The sequence below is a fragment of the Schistocerca gregaria genome, chromosome 1, assembly GCF_023897955.1.
Source record: "Schistocerca gregaria isolate iqSchGreg1 chromosome 1, iqSchGreg1.2, whole genome shotgun sequence".
Taxonomy (NCBI): Eukaryota; Metazoa; Arthropoda; class Insecta; order Orthoptera; family Acrididae; genus Schistocerca; species Schistocerca gregaria.
In genome coordinates this window covers 551,697,417-551,723,027 of record NC_064920.1, presented here as the reverse complement: position 1 = coordinate 551,723,027, position 25,611 = coordinate 551,697,417, and the positions used below count along the sequence as shown (strand labels likewise).

Genomic DNA, 25,611 nt, shown 5'->3' with positions numbered 1-25,611 from the left:
AATTATTCTGGAAAAAAGTAGACGTGGGGCGTCTCCATTTATTTAGTTTTATGACTAGTATACAATAAAAAATTTATCACAGAGATTCAGATGATATGCATTTGGTGATACAGTTTACTTGTTTTTTTAAATGCAAGCGTCCCATGCAGGGTGCTGTATATAACCTTCGATTACAGGAACTACTAATGTAGTTGGAAGTAAAGATCTTAATTCCCTAGTTGGCACAATACAATCATATACCGGAAAGAGAAACAAAGCTTGAAGGAGCAGTTTATTTGCGTGTCCATAGACAAGTCATAGTAATTGGCACAGATTAATTGTATGGCGGCCAAACAGCCTATTTACACTGAAGAAGACAGAGAATTATGACTACAGTACACCACTATATTATACATCGGATGGTCTGAATGGAACTCTGCGGTAGTAACTGTGCCATTGCTCTATGTCTTGTTGTTCATATACAACCCACTATGCCCAAATGATTAAGAGGAGCCCATCTTTCAGGCATTCTTCAACTGGGATATTTGAGTTACTACGGTGGTGGTTTGATCAAGGTGATGTTAAAGAAACATAGCTGTTGAGCTGAAAATCTTCTCTTGTGGAGGGAAAACAAAATGGTGTAAAAACTTTGCTGTTGAGGTTATACATCAAAGACACGCCAAAGTAAAGGAAAACAGTGCGGCTATATGTAGGGAATGAGAGGCGAAGGTGGTCTCCTCGACGGACAGGTACGGTCGGTATCTGCTGGCGGGCCGCCGGCTTCTGTTACGAGCTGGGCGCCGCCTGCATCAGCAGCTGCAGCAGCGGGCCGAACACGCTCCCCTCCACTGGTCCACGGGCGGGCCGCTTGGAGCCGCCACCGTCGGTCGGTGGTGTGCTCGTCGCCAGGTACTTGCCGCAGCGTCCATTCGCCACAAACACGTATTCTGTTCGAAACACGGAGATACTTGTCAGAAACACGATACACGAAACATACACATTAGCTCATGAATTTAACCTGTTGATACTATGGCAAATTGGTAAGTGTGCTAAATTTCTAGGAAGTAGCGGGAATATTTTTTAAGCGTCATGGCTGTGGGTTGGAGTCATGAAATCTCTGCTTCTTGCCACATTTCCTGCCAAATCGCAAATACTAATATGTTACAAATACACTGCCTGACAAAACGCATTTTATGAATGTATGACGTCTGTTCTCTTGGACGTGTCCGAAAGAATGGACACTGCACATTCATATAATCGATTCGTCTCGAAGTGCAATGAATCCACAACCTTCAGTGTGGATGCACATTCACTTCCGATCTCGAGAAGGAATCTAGAAATTATAGTGCATGTAGGATATGGACAGAGATCGCGGACAGGTGGCGCTAGATGGAAATGTGAGTCCAGTGGGGCCGTGCCGAAGAGGTTTGTGCATTTGCGGTAAACACTGTGTCCAGATGGCGCAGTGGTTAACAAATGGCTCTGACCACTACGGGACTTAACGTCTGAGGTCATCAGTCCCCTAGAACGTAGAACTACTTAAACCTAACTAACCTAAGGACATCACACACATCCATGCCCGAGGCAGGATTCGAACCTGCGACTGTAGCAGTCGCGCGGCTCCAGACTGAAGCGCCTAGTCCTGCTCGGCCACACCGGCCGGCAATCATACACATATCGCGTCATTCGCGACGGGTGATTTGTGGATAAAGCCATGTCTTAAGCCCATTTTACACAGCTCACTTTCCAGTCAAAATCAAACACTCGTTGTGGATTGCTTGCTTGTAAAGTCAGCCACGATCAGCGTCGTGAGAGGGTCAGTGACGTCAGTGACAAATTTTGAGTGTGCTGCAAATTGTGTTTGTGCAGAAGCTGCGGCGGAGACTGCTATCATTGGAAGTTGCAGATTCTGTTACAGGCCACTCCTATTGTAGTAACGGATTTTGTACTTTTGTGTCTTCTTAACGTTTATATTTTTTTTATTAATTTTTTTTTCTTTCGTTTTCGTGACACACTGGAAAGATTGCAGGAGGGCCTGGTATTTCTCCCATTACTGTCTTCCTACAACAGACTAGAAATATCTGAAAGCAGAAAGGCAGACCTGTTTATGTTTTACAGTACCTCGAGAAATCAAAACCCTACAGTGTGCATAAATAAGAACGCTAACAGATCACCGTTTATTAATGAAAATATTTTTAACGATGAAAAAATCACATCTATTTAATGTAAACAATAAGTCTGATGTTACTTGGCAGTTGGAAAGGAAACAAGATATGAAGGATAGAGTAAAATGGCACTATTTATGACGAGTTTGTAAGTATATATTTTCTCGAGAACATGAGTGTAGAAGTTTTGGAGTGTTTGGGCGACAAGTTTCCCATTCTTTCAGTCCTCAGGAGTGTGGGCAATTTGCCATACGACCTTTCTGAGAAACATTACTGTGAATCACGCTTTGTTTATTAATAAACTCAATTATAAATGCTTTTTCCCACGTTCCGCCACTACTTTACACCCATGCGAGTACTCTGAACTATCGTCATGCTCTTTCTCTATAGTCCTAATTTGTAACAGCGCTTGGTAAAAATGACAAATTAAATGTTTCTGTACGATCTCCGATTTCTCTTATTTTATGTCAGGATCAGTCCTCCCAATGTAGGCAGACAAGAGTATAGTATTTTTACATTCACAGGAGAAAGTTGGTGATCCAAATTTCGTGAAACGATCTCGCCACAACGAAAAACACTTTTTTCAAATGATTGTCATCCCAACTCAGTGACACTCTCTCCCCTAATTCGCGTTAGTAAAAATGAGCTGCACAATTTTAGACTTTTTCTATGTCCTCTGTCAATCCTATGTGGAAAGGATCCCTTACAATACAGCAATACTCTATCAGAGGACGAACAAGCGCAGTTTAGGCAGTCTGTATAGTAGACCTGTTGTCTCTTCTAAGTGTTCTTCCAACAAAACGTAGTCTTTGGTTCGTTCCAACTTAAGATGGTCGTAATTGTAATGTCTAGGTATACGGCACAATTGGCAGGCCTTAAATATGTGTGATTTGTCGTGTAATCGAAATTTAACTTTTTTTAATTACTCATGTGGACCACCTCACACTTATTACATTATTGAGAGACAGTTTTAAGTGCCACTTTTCGAAGCATACAGATATAGTGTCTAAATCATATCAGAAATAGCTTTCATCTTTTGATGACTTTACTGGACGCTAAACGACAGCTTCATTTGCAAACAATGTAAGAGGCTGCTCAGGTTATCTCATAAATCGTATGTGTAAATTAGAAACAACAGAGCGCGTATAATGCTTCTTTGAGAACGCCAGATATCAGTTCCTTTTTACTGGATGAGTTTCTGATTTTTCCGATTTTATATTTTGACTTTTTCGTAATAAAAATGATCTCTCATGACAACACTTTTATCGTTCCGGTTCATAACTGTACAGCAGACAGCTCTCGCAACACACGCAGTTTTAGAGCTGACTTGTAAACGAAAATGACCATCCGTGACAGGCGAGAGTCAGTGCAGGAATTAAACGCCAGTGACGCTGCAGCCGACTCACGTGCCAAGAGTAGTCGACTGAGGCGAAAAACGTCGCTCTTGTAAGAGGGGTCTGGAAAGGCGTGGCTAAGCAAAACAGAGAAAACTAGAGAGTGGGGCGGAACACTCACTGTCCTTGCGGCATCGGTTGGAGCAGTCGAGTTCGCAGCGCGACCGGAACCCGCGGAACTTGCCGGTCCTCTCCTGGCGGGCGCACAGCTGCCGGCTGGACGGCTCCGGCAGGCACTCGCAGTGCGAGCACAGCTGCGCGAGGCACACCTCCGCCACCGCCACCAACAGCACAGCTGCAAAACACCAAAGCACAGCAAGATCACTACACGAACACACCACACATTCCAGATAAGTCATCAGAAGATGAAAACCACACATGAGACTCGAAACCTATAGCACAGCTTCTCGAACGTTCTCCGTCACGCCCTCCTTCAGAATCAATTGTCTCAACCTCGCCCCCACCCCCCCCCCCTTATTCTGGTTTACTTCCTCAAAACTTTCTATACTTGGCACAAATGCGGCCCACAATATCTATTTACTTCTGTGTAATTATTGCAACAATCAGTTAGAACAACTACTACAGCTATAATGTACTGATCCGTCAGAACATTATGACCAGCAACCTAATAGCCGGTACGTCCGCCATTGGCATGGATAACAATCGCAACGCGTTGTGGCCTGGAAACAATGAGGCCTTGGTGGGTCGCTGGAGGAAGTTGGCACCACATCTGCACACACAAGTCATCTAATTCCAGCAAATTCCGAGGAGCTCCGAAGCCACTTTTAATCGATCGGATTCAGATCTGGTGAGTTGGAGACCCAGCACGTCAGTTGGAACTCGCCGTTGTGTTCCTCGAACCAGTCCATCACACTCTTGGCCTTACGACGCGGCGCATTCTCTTCTTGCAATGCCACTGTTTGGGGAAAATGTGATCCTCATGAAGGCGTGTACGTGGTCTGCAACCAGTGTACAATACTCCTTGGCCGCCAAATGTGCCTTGCACGAGCCCAGCTATATCGATGTATGCCCAAGAGAACGTTCGTCAGAGCGTAATGGAGTAGCCGTCAGCTTGTTTCCGTCCCGCAGTACAGGTGTCAAGGAGCTGTTCCCAGCCGCGCGGGTTTAGCCGAGAGGTCTTGGGCGCTGCAGTCATGGACTGTGCGGCTGCTCCCGGTGGAGGTTCGAGTCCTCCCTAAGGTATGGATGTGTGTGCTTGTGTGTTTGTCCTTAGGATAATTTAGGTTAAGTAGTGTCTAAGCTCAGGGACTGATGACCTTAGCAGTTGAGTCCCATAAGATTTCACATACATTTAAACATTTTTTTAAATTTTTTTTGAGCTGTTCCCTTAGAAGACAAGCGATTCACGCCCTCGGCGTGATGAAGGATGTATCGAGCTTCATCATATCGTGCAATTGCACCAAAGTCCTGTGCCGATGGTCACGTGCCCTTTTCAGTCGTAGTGGTGTTAACATTGGCACAAGAATGGGTTGTCAGCTGAGGAGGCCATCGTTAGGAGAATTCCGGGCACTGCGTGTTCAGACGCTCCTGTACTCCGCCCAACATTAAAGTCGGACATTAGTTCCGCCACAGTTCGCCACCTGTCCTGTTTTACCTGTCGCCTTAGCCAACGACTTCCGACATCTGTAATGAGGGTTGGCCTGGGCGCTCACGACGTCTCCACGTGATTACACACTAGTTTCACCATGTGCTTAAGACACTCACCACAGCACTACTCGAACACCCGGAAACTCGTACAGATTCCGAAATGCTCGTGCCGAGTCTCTGCCTCATCATAACCTGCTCTCGGTCAAACTCCGATCGCACGCCTTCCCCATTCTACATATGGACTGCACGTTCACTGATACTACATGCAGCGTGAGTGTGTCTGACTAACAGTCATTCCTCGTGCTATCGCCTGGACGGGTTTATGTCGATAGTAGGTCGGTGACCATAATGTTCTGGCTGAGCAGTATAGTTAGAGTGTGCAATTCGAGCACGTCATAGGTAAACTTTTATTAAAATTATAATAGATTTGCGTTATTCAAAGATATTGCAAGACGACAAGTACAACTAGTTTATCAATAACCACTGCTATGAGTGCAGTTATGTGAATTGAGCAAATATGTGTATTTCATTACATGTTTGTCTGCATATGTGTCTTCAGTTTTATAGGCTTCATCCTATCATTTTCTAAATCTCCAAGGAAACATCACATTGTGATCGTTCCTCACTATACAAAAGAATGCTGGTATACCCTAGTGTCAGATTCTCAAATTGATATTTACGTTCTTTGGTTGTGAGTTTAGGATTGGCGTTGCTGATACAAACAGAGGAAGATGCAAAAGAAGAATGTACTTTAACTAAATTCGAATCCTTTTCCTTACAAGAACTGTACACTTTCAAAGCAGAAGACACACTCCGTGAATACTTTCATGAGATTTCAGGTTGCCGCTGCGAATCAGCCACTTATCCATGCGCAGGAGGGGAACGTCACTTTATTTTAAAACTGGTCAACTACATGAACTTAACACGCACTAGAATTCAACTTCGAGGTATCTTCCCACCTCTGATCTGACTCCGGAAGCCTGGGTGAAATCAGGTGAACAGTAAAATGGCTGTGATTAACAAACCATTCTTGCAGCTTGTGTTTGCAAGGAAGTGGCGGTCACGTTCTCAAACGGCTTTTTGTCATTAGTGGTTGTTAAATGTTTAGTAAGTAGCTAAAACTGCAGGTGGTCACTAATAGGGGCTGTGCCATGAAATATGGTTGGTCGCTTCTGTCACCATACCTGCTCACTGCTTGTACTGGACAGTTCTTGTGAAGTAAGACAGCACATTAATGATGGGCCAGCATCCGAACTTGGTTCATGGAAGTAAGAATCTGGTGATAGCAATATGTGTTCACCGGAAGTCTTTTTCTGGCATAATACGAAATATAAATATTTCACTGAAAGCTGGCGCCCCCTGTATTAGTTCCTGCCCCTCCCAAGGGCGGCGCCACTCTGTTTTCAGGACGGCTGAGCTGTAGCACAGCGTGAACCGCAGGAGATGGACATTTTTAGACTGACTGTAGTGTTAACGCGAAGACGAGTGTTGAGGCAGTCTGCAGCGGCAAGGCGCAGCGTACCAAGTGACGCGTCATCCAGTATCGTCAATTGTCACCTCTGTGTGCACTTCAGGGTGGATGTGGAAGATTTAGCAATGACTTTCAAGATAGGTATGATGAAGATACATAGCGAGTGCAGTGTTAATTGATGGTAACATAAAGAAAACACTACCAGTATTACGTTAATCGAGAGAGGTGGCGCAGTGGTTAGCACACTGGACTCGTATTCAGGAGGAAGACAGTTCAAACCCGCGTCCGGCCATCATGATATAAGTTTTTCCTGATTTCCCTAAATTGCTTCAGGCAAATGTCCGGATGGTTCCTCCCCTAATCCGGTGGGACCGATGACTTCGCTGTTTGGTCCCCTCCCCCAATCAACCAACGAATCTATCAATCTAGTACGTTAGGAAGCGACAGTGATACTTGACTGAGTATACAGGTATTAGTAAGGAGAGTCAGAAGCAAAAACAGTGCCACAGTGTGGTATTCATAGCAGCACTGCTAGTTAGTAGCGTAGGCAACAGCCAGAGCAAGTGGCCTGTGACAGAGACACAGAATGCACTGTCGATGCCACAAAGTCTTATCCGTCTCTCTCTGCACAGAACGCATCAGATAGCCGCGTTGTTATATGGATACCAATATAGTACACCGAATTTATTGGTGGGAGGGAGACAGCATTCAGTTCAGGACACACTACTTGATTTCTCTTGGTGCGTGGTATTTTGGTCCTTCAGGGACTTCCGCCGAGCTTGGAGGAGTTAAAGCTGGCCACTACCAATCCACCGTGCACATCCACCATTCTTCGTGTCCATCACAGGGAGGAACCATTTCCTTTACTCGTGTTTTGCTTTTCTTTGTTTGCTGGGAAAGCCTTTACGTGTTTAAAATTAACAATTTCCTGAAATAGAAATATGAATAAATTGTTTGATTTGGTAGAAGAAAACAAAAAGAAAACAGGATAGATAATAGATTTATAGCCGATACCATGACTTCGGGATTGTCAGTCATTTCAGTGGCAATGGAACAGTGGATAACAGAGCATCGCGCGTTTGTGTGCAATATCTTAGTCCTTAATGTGGGATCTACCTTCATAACATGGTGGAAGTTTTGTAGCCATTTCAATGGCACATCTCTAAGTTACAACAGTGTACTACGATGGGCTTCCGCATTCAGAACAACGGAATACATTTTTGAGAAGAAACCGCCACGTACAGATAGAAAAGAGAGGACACCTGAAACCATTGCCTTCTGAGGCTATCTGCCAGTCAAAATGCACAAAAAAAAAATGGTTCAAATGGCTCTCAGTACTATGGGAGGTCATCAGTCCCCAAGAACTTAGAACTACTTAAACCTAACTAACCTAAGGACATCACACACATCCATGCCCGAGACAGGATTCGAACCAGCGACCGTGGCAGTAGCGTGGTTCCGGGCTGAAGCGCCTAGAACCGCTCGTTCACCGCGGCCGGCTCAAAATGCACACTGTCTACGGATGAACCATGAGGCTGCAAGAAAAATCTTACCTTTGGATTCAAAATTCCAACTGTATAAAATACTGTTGGTTCAACAGACAGAAGAAAGAGACTTCCTACAACGTGAAGGCTTCACTGTGTGTATGCAATTGAGATGTAAAGATGATGCAAACGCATTAGTGTTTGTTGAAAGAATTCATTGATGTCAGCCACAGTGGGGCATTGCAGTGTATCAATGTTAACAGGTGATAAATTGTACGCAAGAGGTCACCTTAGTCGCCTCGGCCACCCGAACACGATACCTCTCCGACTCTCGGCCTGAAATCTCATTGGCTGGAGTACAACTGTCACCAGTCATGAGTCCCGCTTCGACATAAGCCCCTATGGCCAGTGAAGATGGGACACCAACCTGACTATCGGCCACCATAATCCCCGACAGCCAGGAGTGACAGCCGGGGTACCATTTCTTTTCATAGCAGGACCCCTTTGGATGTCGTCCGCGGAACCTTTACAGCGCAGTAGTACGTCGGCGATATTCTTCAGCCTGGTTTGTTGCCCTTTATGGCAAGCCATCCTGTGGTTACATTTCAGGAAGATAACGGTCGCCCGCACACGGTGAGAGCTTCTACTGCTTGTCTTCGTGTTTGCCAAATCCTACTTTGTCCAGCAAGATCTCTGGATCTCTCACCACTACATAACGTTTGCAGTACTATGGTAGGGCACTTCAGCCATCTCGCAATTTTGATGCTAACGTGCCAAGTGGAAAGAATTTGACACCATATCCCTCAGAAGGATATACAAAATTTATGTCAATCAGCGCTAACCGGAATAAGAGCTTGTATACGTGTCAGAGGTGAAGCAACGCGTAATTGACTTGCTCAATTTGTGGAGAATAAATCAGCATTTTTCAAAATTTGTTTGTCTGTAGATGTACGATGCAGCTACCAATTTCCGTCCGTCGGGTAATTCCTTTATCATTTTTTTTTTTTTTGCGCGGTTATAGCAATAGCGTTTGTGAGTGATTAGGTGCATTTTCACTGAGATGGGCCAGTTTTCAAACCGCACTATCGTTTTGTTCCCGTTAACAGCCTTGCATAATTAATTAAAGGTTTCTTCACTCCACACGTTCAGCTGCGTGGTGTGCTAAGGATGCTTTCGTTGTTATCGAGCCCTAAATTTTTAGATGAGTACAATGTAACAGTGATAATGAACTCGAAACGCGAAGTACACTTGCTTTTCACGTTCTTTTTGCCAGAAAGAAACAATTTTTTTCCCATAATTTAAAATGGTCACCGACTTTGGTACCAGAACGAGCTGCTTTCTTTGAATGGCCCAGTTTAAATGTTTTTTCTGGGCTGAAACTTTTCGTCAACATCCGGAAGACTTCTTAGCAACAACTGGAAAAGAGGTGCGGCACCGTTTACCACTGCCGGTGGAGATAAGAGGTGACATCATGTTCCTCAGCTTTGTCTCGTTCTTGCGGGACACCACGTACGCACAGGCTCCAGCAACGAAGATGAGACTCAGCTGCGCAGACTTCCTGGGGGGGCAAAGTCCGCCGACCAGTTGGCGAAGCGAGCTTATTCCGTGTCAACAAAACAGTCAGCAGGAAGTGATCGCACAAGGCAAGCGTGGCTTCCGGTCGCAACACAATGCACTGGCAAGTTGCTTCGAAATGTCTCTCTCTCTCTCTTCTGTGTCGTTACTGTCTATAAGACGACGTTCAAATTTAGAGTGCATTACGATATCCCGATGAACTCGCGGAGTTACACGTTGTAGATTACCATGCTGAAGTGCGTGAAGAGGAAACCTTTGAAGTTCTAAACCGATCGCAAATAGACAATCAAGCCGATTGTAAGAAAAATAAGAAGATAAGATATAGTTTATTCTTCATAATAAAGTATTTACAAGCTGAATTTCCGATTTCTTCCAGTGCTTTGGAAGCAATAAAAGAACACTGGACGTCAAGCAATTCAAAGCATGTCTGGAAAGTCATATGTAGGTAGTCGTCAACGACAATATGCGCGTATCTCAGATGCGTTAACTGAGAAACGATTCAACAGCCATCTTAATCATTCATCATATTTAGATTAATAATCATATTATTATCCTCAGTATGCGTCATATACACTACCTGAGAAAAAGACGACGCATCCAGAAGGGAAAGAGAAAGCCAAATGAAATTTCGTGAGTTGAGATGGCGAGTGGTGTCCGTAATTACAAAATCGAGTGAAATTTAGAAATAACTTGGCAGTATGAGCCCGTTTATCGGTAGGACTTTGCACCTCCCATGGCATAAAATGCATGCACTGACTGTGTTGGGAAGTGTGCCCTCTTCTATGGCGAGCTTAACTGCAACAGGTATAATTGTGCAAGATACTTGCTTTCCACAAACCCTTGGCAGGCACCCTCGACTTGAAAATGTCACCTGTATCTTCTGTGAAAGACGCCTACGACCGTTTGTATAAGCAAACTACAAAATTTATGATTATTGGTTAACTTTAAGTTTAAAGTTTGAATAACTTAACTGGAACGGTAACGGAAATAAGACGTTGTTGTGAGACAAAGAATTTTATATAACAACAAAATTTTATTTAATAAAATCATGAAAATAACTCTTTGATCTCTCATTCATTTTGTTTCCAATACGTCTTTTAGTTCTCGTGACCAGCAGCGCCGGCCGAGGTGGCAGAGCGGTTCTAGGTGCTCAGTCTGGAACCGCGCGACCGCTACGGTCGCAGGTTCGAATCCTGCCTCGGGCATGGGTGTGTGTGATGTCCTTAGGTTAGTTAGGTTTAAGTAGTTCTAAGTTCTAGGGGACTGATGACCTCAGAAGTTAAGTCCCATAGTGCTCAGAGCCATTTGAATCATTTTTTGACCAGTGGCCTGGATCGAACTGTGTACTCCATTCTCAGTGGAGCTGGGCGATGGCTTAGATCTTTTTGTCTGCTAGACCTGCAAAGGTGTAGTGGAAATAGCGGGAGTAATGAAGATGATGGTCAGCGTTGCCTTTCTTTATGTTGTGGTTGTCATTACAGACTGATCTGGAGTGAAGATACAATTGGGTTGCGAGATATGTCAGAACGCAACCGCTAGTTTACATTATAGTGTGTCATTTCAAGTTTTGTTATACGATTGAAGACGTTAAAAACAACAACATTCGTTCTCAAACAGCCCTATTTCCGTGGATGTCCCATTGGTTTGGCATTTTTATTTTTACAGATGTTTTCGTGTAGTTAGTGACGTCATTCATTGGTCGTTTCCCTGACTGTAATTTCATCGGTCGGTCATAGCAGATCACCTCATCTAATAATTCCCACCTGTATTCCACAATTTTCCGAAACCCCATTGCCAATAAATAAGGGTTACGAAAATTTCTTCACTTCCAATATAGTAAACGCCAACCTCCTGCTCCAACACTCTCGTATTATCGTAAGTGTTACCGGCATTGCTGACTGCTCAGATTATGACGACAAACTCAAAAGAACTTATGAAAGCAACTAAGTACTTTTTGAAATACGAGATACCAATTTTCACTGTTTTGGGAATTTCACTATTTTCGAAGTAAGAAATAAAATTCACACCGAAAGCTTGAAATACATAGTGGTAACCAACGACAGTTACTGGACAGTAGTGGAAAAATATACCATGGAGTGAAAACACGTACACTTCTTACAACAGCATTACTTCTTTTTTACTTCCCTGCAGGTGTGTCGCATCGACGTGTTGATCACGTGACTCCAAGGTAGAGGCTGTGTTATTCCGGTTGCGTATCGCCGCGCTACAGTTAGTGTTCTTGAAAGCAGGTAGTTTATTGCTTTAGTTGCGTGTTTTGCTTTTGCCCGCATTGTCCTTGCTGAATCACCTGTTTTTATGTTTCTCGTTACTGAGGTAGTGTTCTGAATGCAGAATAGTTGCCCAACCTGGCTAGGGCAGAAAGTTACGCCGGAAGTCTCAGCCATTGTGCTACGTCAGGGAATGAGTATAATTATACAGGACATGGAAAATTAAGGAGTACCGTCAATTGAGGATATAGAGAAGCTAGTGAGGTCAGCTATACCTGGTATTTATGAGTTCTGTTCACATTCACCTAAGTACACCATAGAATACGAGAAAGAAAATGATTCATGAATACTAGCGGTTTTCCTGCTTCGGTGAATGGGTCCGTCTGTCGTAAGAACAAAGTGTACAACTATAGTCGATGAATCGGCGATGACTCTACCTGCTTTGCCGTTCAGTGATATCGTGCAGTCTGTGCTATTAGTGGCCCATCCACCAACTGGTAATCTATTTTGTGTTGTGGCTCACACTAGTCTCCCACGCCGCTTGTTCTGGAGTTTCTTGGTATTAGCTTACGATCTTTGTTTATTATTCTGGACAATAGGATGCAACTCGACTATGCTCTACGCTGTTTTTAGGCACATCTGAGTAGTTGCATTCTGATGGTGTTGATGCCAGCTAATAGTAACTAGCCACCGGCGTTTCTCAACTCTCACTCGTGATGTGTCGTACTAAAGACCAACTGACTGGCCGACGAAGCCCTAGTACTTATCTACCCAGTTTTCGCTGAGACAGAAAAATTAACCATAATGTAAAAACTCAAATTATTAAAACCTTTCAGAAAGTAGCATGAGTGAAAGATAATTTCAGTGAGCAGACTATACGTCTGACTAGGATTAGAGCGCAGCTTTTCTATTCGCCGTGGCCCTAGGAGGAACGGGGGCGTCTTTTGTACCCGTTACTCATTTGGCAGCAAGCCGAATGGATCTGGGGACATCCTGGAGGAACTGGAACGAGAAAAAATGCCCTCCCCCATCTGCGATTGAACCTGGGACCTCCAAGGTCGGCGTCTAGTACTCTTCCCGCTGGACAACTACGGCCACTCTGAATAGTTCGACTAAAATATTCACATTATTAAATAAAAAATTTTATGAATTCATTATAACATAAATTTTGCTCAAAGTATGACTATAAATATCACGTTTAGTTTCCTTTCCACATACAAGAATAAATGAATTCTTGAGTGCTTCATTCTTGAGCATTCAGCATGAATGTCTGTATGATGCAAATGTGACAGTCTCAAAACCATTCAGCATTACTTAAGAGAGTGCCGCTGCATAGAATTCACCCAGAACGCATGTCTCACTGGCAACTGAAATTTCTTAAAATTAAAAAATACCTCCGCCGGAGTGAGTGGTATCCGTAGGATAAAAATTGTTTTCCACACATTCTTGGCTGTTAAAAGTGCTTCAGCTAACATCGATTGTTTTCGATTATTTTTAGCTTTCCTCCTTTCCTACCTCCATTCCCATCCATAGGCGTACTAACGGTGTCTTTCTCCCAGGGTATTTATTTCTGTTAGTAGGTCAGGACATGACAAAAGCGCAGGTGACTCCTGTATATAAGAACGGTAAAAGAATGGACCCGCAAATTACAGGCCAATTTCCTTACATTGGTTTTCTGCAGAATTATTGTTGTTGTTGTGTCTCCAGTCCGAAGACTGGTATGATGCAGCTGTGCATGCTACTCTATACTGTGCAGGCCCCTTCGTCTCCGAATAACTATTACAACTTACATCCCTTTATATGTACTCCCTGTACTCATCTCTTTGTCTCCCTCTACGATTTTGACCCACTACACTTCCCTCCGGTATTAAACTGCTGTTCCCTTGATGTCTCAGTACGTAAACTATCAACCGATACTTTCTTTTAGTCTATTTGTGCCACAAATTTAATGTCTTCCCAATTCTATTCGGTACCTCCTCGTAGTTACTTGAGCTACGCATTTAATTTTCAGCATTCTTCTGAAGCACCACTTTTCAAATGCTTCTTTTCTTGTCTAGTCTAAACTGCTTATCGTCCACGTTTGACTTCCATACGTTGTTACACTCCAAATAAATATCTTCAGAAAAGACAGCTAAACGCTTAAGTCTATATTCGACGTTAACTAATTGCTCTTCTTCAGAAACGCTTTTCTTTCTGCTGCTAGTCTACATTTAATACCCTCTCTACTTCGGCCGTCATCGGTTTCTGTTTTGCGTTTGTTCATGTTCACGTTCTATCCTCCTTTCAAGACGCTGACCGTTCCGTTCAACTGTTCTTCCTAGTCCTTAGACGTCCGTGACAGAATTACAGTGTCATCGACAAACCTAAAAGTTTTTATTTCTTGGCCCTGAAATTTAATTCCTGCTCCAAATTTTTCTTTGTTTTCTTTTACTGCTTGCTAAGTTATTGACCTTAAAAATTTCCCTAAGACATAAAACCTTCTGTCCACAAGTCAGCCTGCATTTAGAAAGCATTGTTCGGCCGAAACTCAGATTACTGTTTTCTCACATGACATCCTGCGAATAATGGGTGATGGGCAATAGGTAGATCCGATATTCCTTGACTTCCTGGAAGCGTCTGTCAGTGTCCCATTGCAGAATGTTCACGAAGGCTCGAGCATACGGAAAAGGATCCTGCAGACATCTATTTAAGGATCTAGGGATCCTCACAGTAACCTCACAGTATATATATATTCCCTTATGAAATTTGTTGATAATAATCCAACCCAATTCAAAAGTAATAGCAGTGTGCATACCTATAACACCCGGAGAAAGGATGATCTTCACTATGCAGGGTTAAATCTGACTTTGGCACAGAAAGGGGTAAATTATGCTGCCACAAAAGTCTTTGGGAACCTACCAAACAGCATCAAAAGCCTGACAGATAGCCAACTAACATTTAAAAATAAATTAAAAGAATTTCTAGATGACAACTCCTTCTACTCATTGGCTGAATTTTTAGATATAAACTAAGTATAAAAAAAACCTTAATCAATAGTGTCATGCAATATTTTGTGTAATGTAATTTCTTGTACAGACATCTTTTATTAACCTGACACGTTCCACATCATTACGAAGTGTCGTATTCATGATCTATGGAACAAGTATTAATCTAATCTAATCTAATCTAATCTAGACACGTGTGGGGCTTGAAGATTTCTTAAGTTATAGAAAACAGTTAAGTTGTCCTGGATGGCAGGTGTTCATTAGAGACGGGGGTCTCGGAAGGAGTTTCTCTGGGATGCGTGACGCAATCACTCTTGTTCTCTGTATACATAAACGACCTAATGGGTAGAGTGGGCAGCAATTTGCAGTTGTTTGTTGATGTCAGGTGCTTGGATGGTGGGTAACTGTATGAGGATAAAAGATGACTTAGACGGAATATCTGTTTGGTCTGATTACGGCAGACTGTTCTAAATGTATAAAAATATAAGTTACTGAAAAAGAGCAGGAAAAACAATCCTGTAATGTTCGAATACAGTATTATTGGTGTGGTGCTTGACATAAACACGTCGGTTAAATAACCGGGCTTAACGTGGCAAGGCGATCTGAATTGGAACGAGCATAAAAGATAGGCAGTATGGAAGGCGGTTGATCAGTAGAATTCTAGAAGTGTGGAGTTCTTCTGTAAAGAAGATGGCGCATAGAACACGAGTGAGAACCATTTTTGAGTGCTGCTAGAGTGTTTTGGATCGCCATCGGGTCGGCTTAAAGAAAGTCAGCGAAACAATTAACCGATCGTGGTTGTGCACTGCTAATCGCACTGGACTCGCATTCGGAAGGAGGACTTTTAGGTTTTCCGCGATTTCTCTAAACCGCTCCCGACAAATGCCAGAACGGTTTCTTTGAAAACACAGCCGATTTCCTTCCCTGTCTTTTCGTAATTCGAGCTTTTGCAGTCTCTATAATGACCACGCTGTCGACAGGCTGCTAAACTCTAATCTTCCTTCTTTCGAAGCAGTTCTGGGACGTACTGCTAGATTTGTTTATGGTATTACGGGAAATGCTCCGTGAACGTAAATGAGAATCCCTTGAAGCAAGACGACGTTCTTTTCGCGAAAAACTTCTGAGAAAATCTAGTGAACTGACATTTGCTGAGGATAACAGAACGATTCTACTGCTGTCAACGTACCTTCCGCGTTCAGACAGCGAATGCAACATAAAGGAAATTAGAGCTCGTACCGAAGCGTATAGACATTAGTTTTTCCATCGTCCCTTTCATGAGTAAGTCAGGTAAGGTAGTGACTAGTACCCTCTGCCACGCACCGTATGGTGGCAAACGGAGTATATACTGTATGTAGATGCAAATATACAGGGTGTCTCAGGGGGAATGGTCAATATTCAGAGATAAGACAAGAACGATCTTACGAAGCAAAGAAGTCTAACAAACATGTGCATACACTGCGTATCTAGTAAACATGGATACTAAATTGCATACCTTAAGAGCCACGAGCACTCGTTTATCATGGTTGCTGCGAAACACATCTCTTTTACTGATAATGGCCGGCCGCGGTGGTCTCGCGGTTCTAGGCGCGCAGTCCGGAACCGTGCGACTGCTACGGTCGCAGGTTCGAATCCTGCCTCGGGCATGGATGTGTGTGATGTCCTTAGGTTAGTTAGGTTTAAGTAGTTCTAAGTTCTAGGAGACTGATGACCACAGCAGTTGAGTCCCATAGTGCTCAGAGCCATTTGAACCATTTTTTACTGATAATGTGTTTTTAGCTCTCAAGGGGTTTATTTTAGAGCCCATGTTTACTAGACGTTTTCACTTAGCGTTGTATCTGCGAATATTGACCATTTCCCCTGGGAAACCCTGTATGCAAAAAGTATTGCTAAAACTGTTTATTGCTCCTTACAAATCCTAGAACGACTTGCACCTCGCCTCGCTTTTCAAACCTAATTTCCTTCCTCCACTCGTATTCTTTGCCAGTTCATAAAGTTTCCACACATCCTGGAACACATAGAAAACCTTTTCCTCTCCCAAATCTCCCGAGAACCTGAGTCAAACACCTTATAGTCTCCCCCATCGTCGAGAAACTTTATGGCTACAACGTGCCTATCATTGGGTCCCACATTCCCTTCATCTCCAAACACTCCATACACTTTCCCAAAGTAATTTAAATTGCTTTCTCTTCTCAGAGCATGAATTATGAACTTATCCCTGAAATCTACCCTTCCTTCCAACCATAAGCTCCCTACACTATGTCCCACCTATCAGTCCTTCCCACATAGACATCTCACATCCTTTTCCATCTATCATCCTCACCCAGCTACCCACCATCACCAAGAACTATCATCGTTTTTATTTATTGGTTTATTAATTTGAGTCATCAGTCTTCTGACTGGTTTGATGCGTCCCATCACGAATTCCTCTCCTGTGCCAACCTCTTCATCTCAGAGTATCACTTGCAACGAACGGCCTCAAGTATTTGTTGAATGAATTCTAATCTCTGTCTTCTTCTACAGTTTTTGTCCTCTGCAGCTCCCTCTAGTACCATGGAAGTCATTCCCTTCTCCTTTTTAGTGTTTTCCACATCTTCCTTTCCTCTCCGATTCTGAGCAGAACCTCTTATAAGTCATTGCTCATTATAAAGAAGATTATCAGTACATCATGTTACGATCATCAGGTCATAATTTCATCACCTACTTTCGATTATTAATTTTTTTGATTAAATTCTTGTCTTTATGATCCATTTTCTGAAGTGCGGCTATTTTGGCTACAGCTAGCCCTTGCCCAGTGGGATGAATCTAAATAACAGTCAAATTCATTCAGAAAATGAAATTGTTCTAGAGTCGTGCTAGCAAATACACATATACACTGTACATTTATTTTCATATCTGTTTATAGCAGATTTTACCCAAAAATAACCTGCAATTTAGTTGCACAGATAGGCTGTAACGCTGTGAAACAAACATTTCAGCAAGAATCCTGCTCGCAACCCTTCGATGATTACGATGTACTGCGTACTGAGGACGGGTGCCGAGAATTACCTGTACGGACGGAAGTGAGAGCTGCCTGCCAGTTAGTTATTCCATCTGAGTCACTACCTCAGCATGTCCACGACCTCGCACGTGCTGCGTGAACCAATCCCGCGGAAGCCAGGAGCCGCGGTTGCCGTTTCGTCGACCTACGGAACTAAGCGAGGTGGCATAGCGGTGTGACACTGTACTCGTTCTTCGACTGAATTTTTTGTCCATCCATCCAGATTTAAATTTTCTGAATGTGCCAGAATAGGTTCTTTGAGAGGAACATGTCCAATTTCCCTCCTCAGCCAGAACTTGTATTCCGTCTTGTAGATGAGGGTACGTCAAATACTAATGTTTGCTTTCCTCTGTCCTACAGAACACAGCAGCAGGTTAACACAATTTATTGCGGACTTACTCACATCAAAGCAGTGAAATGCGCTCTTGGTGGCCTCCGTACCCTCGATAGTTCTTACTATTACCAGAATTTCTTCAGTATCATTCTTCAAAGCGTGATACACAGGAAAAGAAATCCACTAGCGTATAACTACATTATTGATGAAAAATTGCTGGAAACAATATCTATAGCAAAATATCCAGGAGTATTTATTCGGAGCAACTTTAAGTGGAATGACCACATTAAACAAATAGAACGAAAAACAGATGACAGACTAAGATTCATGGGAAGAATCGTAAGAGAACGCAATTCATCCACTACATAACTGGCTAACAGATCGCTTGTTCTACCGATTCTTGAGTATTGTTCATCAGTCTGGGACCCTAACCAGGTAGGACTGATAAAAAAGAGAGAGAGAGAGAGAGACAGAGACAGAGACAGAGAAAAGATTCAACGAAGAGCGGCGCGTATTGTCACAGGAGGGTTTAGTCGGTGCGAATGCTTTACGGAAACGCTCAGCAAACTCCAAGAGCAGACGCTACAAGAGAGGCGCTGTGCATCAAGAGAGATTTGCTATTGGAATTTGGGGAGAGTATTTCAAGGAAGCGTCGGACAACGTCTTACTTCCTCCCACATACGTCCCGCGAAATGATCACAAAAAAACCTTCGAGAAATTTAGAGCTAATACATACGCTTACTGACAATGGTTCTTCCCACGCGCCAATTCGCAAATGTAACAGGGACGGGGGGGAATCAATTAGCGGTACCGGACGTACCCTCCACCACACATTCTCACGTGGGTTGAAGAAAGTTGATGAAGACATTTCTCGTTCCAAGCACATTTCCTTGTCTCAACAGCCTTATTTTTCACTTGTATTAGAGAACATTTATAAAGCACCTTTCTTCAGAAGCTTTTCGTAAAAACTACGGAAGTTTGTTTATTACCCTGGTCAGCGTTTGGCTATGCTCTGTTCTATCTACAAATGTTAACCAGTTTCTCACCTTTTCATGAACCATAATCTTGTTTTTTTAGCGATCAGAATACTCGTGACTGCTAGAAATCACAGTGTTGTTTAATAAATTCTGTTGTAAATTTCGACGCGACATCTATTATGTCTGTTGAGTCATAACAGGCTGGCCGCGGTGGTCTCGCGGTTCTAGGCGCGCAGTCCGGAACCGTGAGACTGCTACGGTCGCAGGTTCGAATCCTGCCTCGGGCAGGGATGTGTGTGATTAGTTAGGTTCTAGGGGACTGATGACCACAGCAGTTGAGTCCCATAGTGCTCAGAGCCATTTGAACCATTTTTTTTTTTTTTACTCATAACATAAATTGTACAGATTGTCAGCAGAGAGATCGTTCCTGTGCAGATGGAATAAACAGTAATACTGGCTGCATGAGAAGCGCATAATAGTACTCTTGACAACGGACAATGCAACTCAGAAACTCGTCATGTAAATATGTAAGTACAAGCGACCTGTTACCATCCAAATTGATCTCTGATGCCTGCATCAGAGAAAACACATCACTCCATTCACAGAATTGATTACACAACAACAACAGACCGAAACAAAACTACAAGATCTCTCAGATTGACGAGAAACAGTTTTGGAGTCTGAGTGACTTCAGGTTAGGAGAAACACCAGCGGGAATCAGGACGAGTGTACTGTCTCCTTCTAGAAAGCAGCATCTCCCACTCGCTGTGTACCAGAGAAAGCAACGCGGTGCAAACTGGAACAGCCGTCAAAAGCTCAATCTACAAAACAGCCGCGCATATGCTACACGATGCGCTGTTAAGTATGAAAGTTATATAAAATAGAGCCCTAAAGTCCTGTGAACGAAATGCCAGAGAAAATTTCTGCCAATATTCTATAGATAAATATTTTCTTTTAGGTGAAAACATTTTTAAGTCTCCGTGGCAATGATTTGCTTTCATACCAGTGGTAGTCAACCTGATCCCTACCGATCACTTGTCGACGTTCTAACTTCCACGGTTGACGGTGGGTGCGAGGGGTTTAAAACATTTTCATCAGGTTTTCGTAAAATTTTGACATAAATTATTTGGTAAGTAATTATTATTACAAGGATTAGTTTGCTGCAACTCTGCTTCATAAATTTATAACGTTACTTGCCTACTTGGTAAATCATCTGTATTATGGATCCCGTGGGCGGATAAAAACTTTTGTTGTTAACAGAGATACAAAAGTGGGTGATTGGTAAAAAAGTTTGACTATCCCTTGCTTATACCAATAGCAACAAACGAATACCGCAATGTTGCAAATTAGAACGGTTTCTTTGAGCAGCACAGTAGATTCACAAACACTCTTTGCATCTTTCAGATGATAGCAGTTTTGAGGCTAACAAGGTGTTACGATCTTGTCTACACGACTGTGCATAGTAGATGTTAGAGAAATGGTGCAATAGAAGTGCACAGTGTAATGTGTAGAGATATATTTGTCACTAACAATTACACATCTGCTTTACAACGAGGAATCAGCATATTTTTCGAAATTCAGTATAGCATTCAACATCTTCGGAAAATTCCCAGAACCGTTTCAACAAAGCTAAGTCTTCCATTCACGAATTTTACCTGTTCATGCCATTTCATTTCGCTTTTTAGTATGCCACCACTACATATTTAAACCATTTGATTTGCTCAACATGTTTTGCACTACTCTTTTAATCGGATACCATGGTCTGTCGCTTCGTTTGAGAAGCATTGCGGCATGCTACACAGTTTTCTTTCCTCAAAATATTAAAAAAATTCTCACTTGCTCAAGAAGTTCGCCACTAATCTTGCAATCGGATAAAAATGAGCTGCTACGAAAACGATGGTTTCTTCGAGCACCACAGTGTGTCTAGTTAGACAAGGTGTTGCGGGAGATGGCAAACACTTTGTCTTCCTCCGAGCTGTCAATCTACCCGTCTGCCAGGGGAGATACAATTGTATGCGAAATCGGAAATACCGTGCAATTCGGCACTTGTCTTACACACAAAACACAACAAGGACACAAAGTGGCCAGGAACCAATCGGAGATGCACATAAAGGATTTGAATCTGCTGTGAGACGCTCACCCGCTAAATCACAAAGTCAATACAAAAACATAGTCCGTCGCATAACACACACACACACAGTACGAGTGGTAAACAAGATCTGTGAAAGCGCGAGTGGAGTGCGCTGAGAAAGAACGCAACACAGCGAGGAGGCAAAAGCAGCGCCAGCCAGCGTCCTTCAGCGGAAACGGCACCCGGCGCAACCTACCTGCGACCAGTAGGGAGACGGTTGAGCTGGCCATGTCTGCGCGATACTGCGTGCTCCGGCTCGAGGACGGCGTGTTTTAAGGGGGAAGCCGCCTTGCAGAGCTCCGCGCGCCGATGACGTGGCGTCTGCTCGCTTCCCGGAACTCGGGGGCGTGGCTACTCACTGGCGCCTAGCGCCACGGGAAGCATCTGCCGTTCATCCACTGCTTATCGCCCGATAAGTCTCCATCTTCCGGAGCAGCCCGCGTCACTGATCCGTTCTACACATGTCTGAGAATCCCCGTGCGACACTAGAGTACAGAACGTCGCGTAAAACTCTAGGGAGACCACAATTCTTGATACAAGCTTGCCCCTCACACATTTTAAATCTACATACTATACGGTACTACGCCCAGTATTTTTAAGTGAAAAAGAAAATAGTGCATACGAACTGTATTAATTTTTCTGAAAGCTAACATAGTTACTTTTCCCTACCTGTGGCGGTAATGTGGCAAGTACACTACTGGCCGTTAAAATTGCTACACCAAGAGGTAATGCAGATGAAGAACGTGTATTCATTGGAAAAATATATTATACTAGAACTGACTTGTGATTACATTTTCACGCAATTTGGGTGCATAGATCCTGAGAAATCAGTACCCAGAACAACCACCTCTGGCCGCAATAACGACCTTGATACGCCTGCTCATTGAGTCAAACCGCAGCCATGGTCGCCGAGCTGATAGTCCATGCTGCTGCAAACGTCGTCGAACTCTTCGTGCAGATTGTTGTTGTCTTGCAAACGTCCCAATCTGTTCACTCAGGGACCGAGACGTGGCTTCACGATCCGTTACAGCCATGCGGATAAGATGCCTGTCATCTTGACTGCTAGTGATACGAGGCCGTTGGGATCCAGCACGGCGTTCCGTATTAGCCTCCTGAACCCACCGATTCCATACTCTGCTAACAGTCATTGGATCTGGACCAACGTGAGCAGCAATATCGCGACACGATAAACCGCAATCGGGATAGGCTACAATCCAACCTTTATCAAAGTCGGTAACGTGATGGTAAGCATTTCTCCTCCTTACACGAGTCATCACAACAACGTTTCACCAGGCAACGCCGATCAACTGCTGTTTGTGTATGAGAATTCGGTTGGAAACTTTCCTCATGTCAGCACGTTGTAGGTGTCGCCAGCGGCGTCAAACTTGCGTGAATGCTCTGAAAAGCTAATCATCTGCATATCACAGCATCTTCTTCCTGTCGGTAAAATTTCGCGTCTGTAGCACGTCATCTTCGTGGTGTAGCAATTTTCATGGCCAGTAATGTACCACTTCAACAGGACCCAATGTTAACTGTTCTGATTTGTTGTCTAGGTATCTTGATGCTCAGACAGTACCGAATGATTGCAGCAGACAGTTTTCAGGAAGATCTTTGTATTGGCTCAAATGTAACAGAACAGAGACGATAATTTATCCACTTTACCGGTTGTTGAACTCCTCGGCCATGCGTTATATTATTTTAGTAATTACAGCTACCAGACACTTTTTTACGTATTTCTATTTATGCCAATATGCGGTTAGAGGTTTCCCACGTCTTCAGTTGGCACAGTACATATTTGAATATCAAAGACTGACAGCAATTTGGATGGCGCAACTTGCGAAATGTAGCAGCTAAAGAAAATTGTTAATTTTACACAAGCCAGCTGTAGCGTCCAAATTGGTTCAAATGGATCCAAGCGCTATGGGACTTAACATCTGAGGCCATCAATCCCCTAGACTTAGAACTACTTAAACGTAACTAAGCTAAGGACATCACACACATCCATGCCCATGCCTGAACGTGCGACCGTAACAGCAGCGCGGTTCCGGACTGAAGCGCCTAGAACGGCTCGGCCATAGCAGTCCAAATTGCTGTCGATGTTTTAACTATGTACTTACTGAAGATTCATATATGTATTGGATTGGTAGAGAAGTTCGCAGCGATTTTGCAAAGTTTAATAACGACAACGGATACACATAACATCAGTAATGTAGTATCCTTCACCATTTACCACAGGCTGCCAACGCTGGGATAACTTTGCAATTTCGCTAGCGTAGAAGGAACGTGGTTTTGTGGCGAAGAACACGTCGGGCCATGTTAGGACCGCATTTTCATCCGGAAAGGAAATTCCTTGAATGTTGTTCGATAGAGAAGAGAAAAGATGAAAATCTGTGGGTGCAAGATCAAGTGCAGAAGATGGGTGTGGAAAGACATACCATCCCAACTCCAGACTACCGTTTTTTGGAAGTCTAGCGGAACGCGGGTGGGCATTATCGTGGAGTAGTATCGCTTCACACAGTTTTCCTGGTGGTTGGTTCAAAATGGTTCAAATGGCTCTGAGCATTATGGGACTTAACATCTATGGTCATCAGTCCCCTAGAACTTAGAACTACTTAAACCTAACTAACCTAAGGACATCACATAACACCCAGTCTCACGAGGCAGAGAAAATCCCTGACCCCGCCGGGAAACGAACCCGGGAACCCGGGCGTAGGAAGCGAGAACGCTACCGCACGACCACGAGATGCGGGCCATAACGAAGAAATAAAACTACTCGAGAAAGGTCTGAAACACAATTTCAGCACAAATACGTAGAAAATCTCATACTTGAATCAGAAAGCATTCTCACACATGAGAACAGAAACGAAACAAGTGAGGTAAACATTGGTCTTACGAGGAGAGCTAGTCAGTAATGAAATCAAAAACATAATAACACAGATGATAGAAAACAGTAGGAACCGAAAAGATTCTATAACACTGACAAAACTTAGAAAGAAACTACATGAACACAATACCATCATCACGAAGGCAGATAAAGGAAACACAGTGGTTCTCACAGATAAAGAGCTGCTGGAATACTGCTGCGCGGTGTGGGATCCTTACCATGTAGGATTGACGGAGGACATCGAAAAAGTCCAAAGAAGTGCAGCTCGTTTCGTGTCATCGCGCAATAGCGGTGAGAGTGTCACTGATAGGATACGCGAGTTGGGCTGGCAGTCACTGAAACAAAGGTGATTTTCTTTGCGGCGAGATCTATTTACGAAATTTCAATCACCAACTTCCTCTTCCGGATGCGAAAATATTGTACAGACAACCACCTACGTAGGGAGAAATCATCATAATAAAATACGATAAATCAGAGCTCGAACAGAAAGATTTAGGTGTTCCTTTTTCCCATGCGCCATTCGAAAGTGGAATGGTAGAGAAGTAGTACGAAAATGGTTCGATGAACCCTCTTCCAGGCATTTAAGTGTGAATTGCAGAGGAACCATGTACACTCCTGGAAATGGAAAAAAGAACACATTGACACCGGTGTGTCAGTCCCACCATACTTGCTCCGGACACTGCGAGAGGGCTGTACAAGCAAGGATCACACGCACGGTACAGCGGACACACCAGGAACCGCGGTGTTGGCCGTCGAATGGCGCTAGCTGCGCAGCATTTGTGCACCGTCGCCGTCAGTGTCAGCCAGTTTGCCGTGGCATACGGAGCTCCATCGCAGTCTTTAACACTGGTAGCATGCCGCGACAGCGTGGACGTGAACCGTATGTGCAGTTGACGGACTTTGAGCGAGGGCGTATACTGGGCATGCGGGAGGCCGGGTGGACGTACCGCCGAATTGCTCAACACGTGGGGCGTGAGGTCTCCACAGTACATCGATGTTGTCGCTAGTGGTCGGCGGAAGGTGCACGTGCCCGTCGACCTGGGACCGGACCGCAGCGACACACGGATGCACGCCAACACCGTAGGATCCTACGCAGTGCCGTAGGGGACCGCACCGCCACTTCCCAGCAAATTAGGGGCACTGTTGCTCCTGGGGTATCGGCGAGGACCATTCGCAACCGTCTCCATGAAGCTGGGCTACGGTCCCGCACACCGTTAGGCCGTCTTCCGCTCACGTCCCAACATCGTGGCCACCTTTCTGCCTTGGTGCCAATGATGGTCGTATGCGTGTTTGGCGCCGTGCAGGTGAGCGCCACAATCAGGACTGCATACGACCGAGGCACACAGGGCCAACACCCGGC

General features: G+C 43.9%; 1 protein-coding gene across 1 annotated transcript; it reads right to left on the bottom strand.

Annotated features, from left to right (window-relative positions):
• Positions 1 to 18: 18 nt before the first annotated feature.
• On the bottom strand, positions 19 to 21,635 carry LOC126356143 (Kazal peptide Pr13a-like). Its single transcript, XM_050006874.1, has 3 exons — positions 21,564 to 21,635; positions 3,660 to 3,833; positions 19 to 926 (listed from the first exon to the last, which is right to left on the bottom strand). The coding sequence occupies exons 1-3, from the start codon at positions 21,595 to 21,597 to the stop codon at positions 766 to 768; spliced, it is 369 nt and encodes a 122-aa protein (XP_049862831.1). The 5' UTR covers positions 21,598 to 21,635; the 3' UTR covers positions 19 to 765.
• Positions 21,636 to 25,611: the final 3,976 nt, after the last annotated feature.

Coding starts and splice junctions, on each gene's coding strand:
- LOC126356143 (XM_050006874.1), bottom strand. CDS start 21,597: ATGGCCAGCTCAACCGTCTCCCTACTGGTCGCAG. Junction 3,834..21,563: donor CGTCTCCCTACTGGTCGCAG/GTAGGTTGCGCC, acceptor GGTGTTTTGCAG/CTGTGCTGTTGGTGGCGGTG. Junction 927..3,659: donor CAACCGATGCCGCAAGGACA/GTGAGTGTTCCG, acceptor TGTTTCGAACAG/AATACGTGTTTGTGGCGAAT.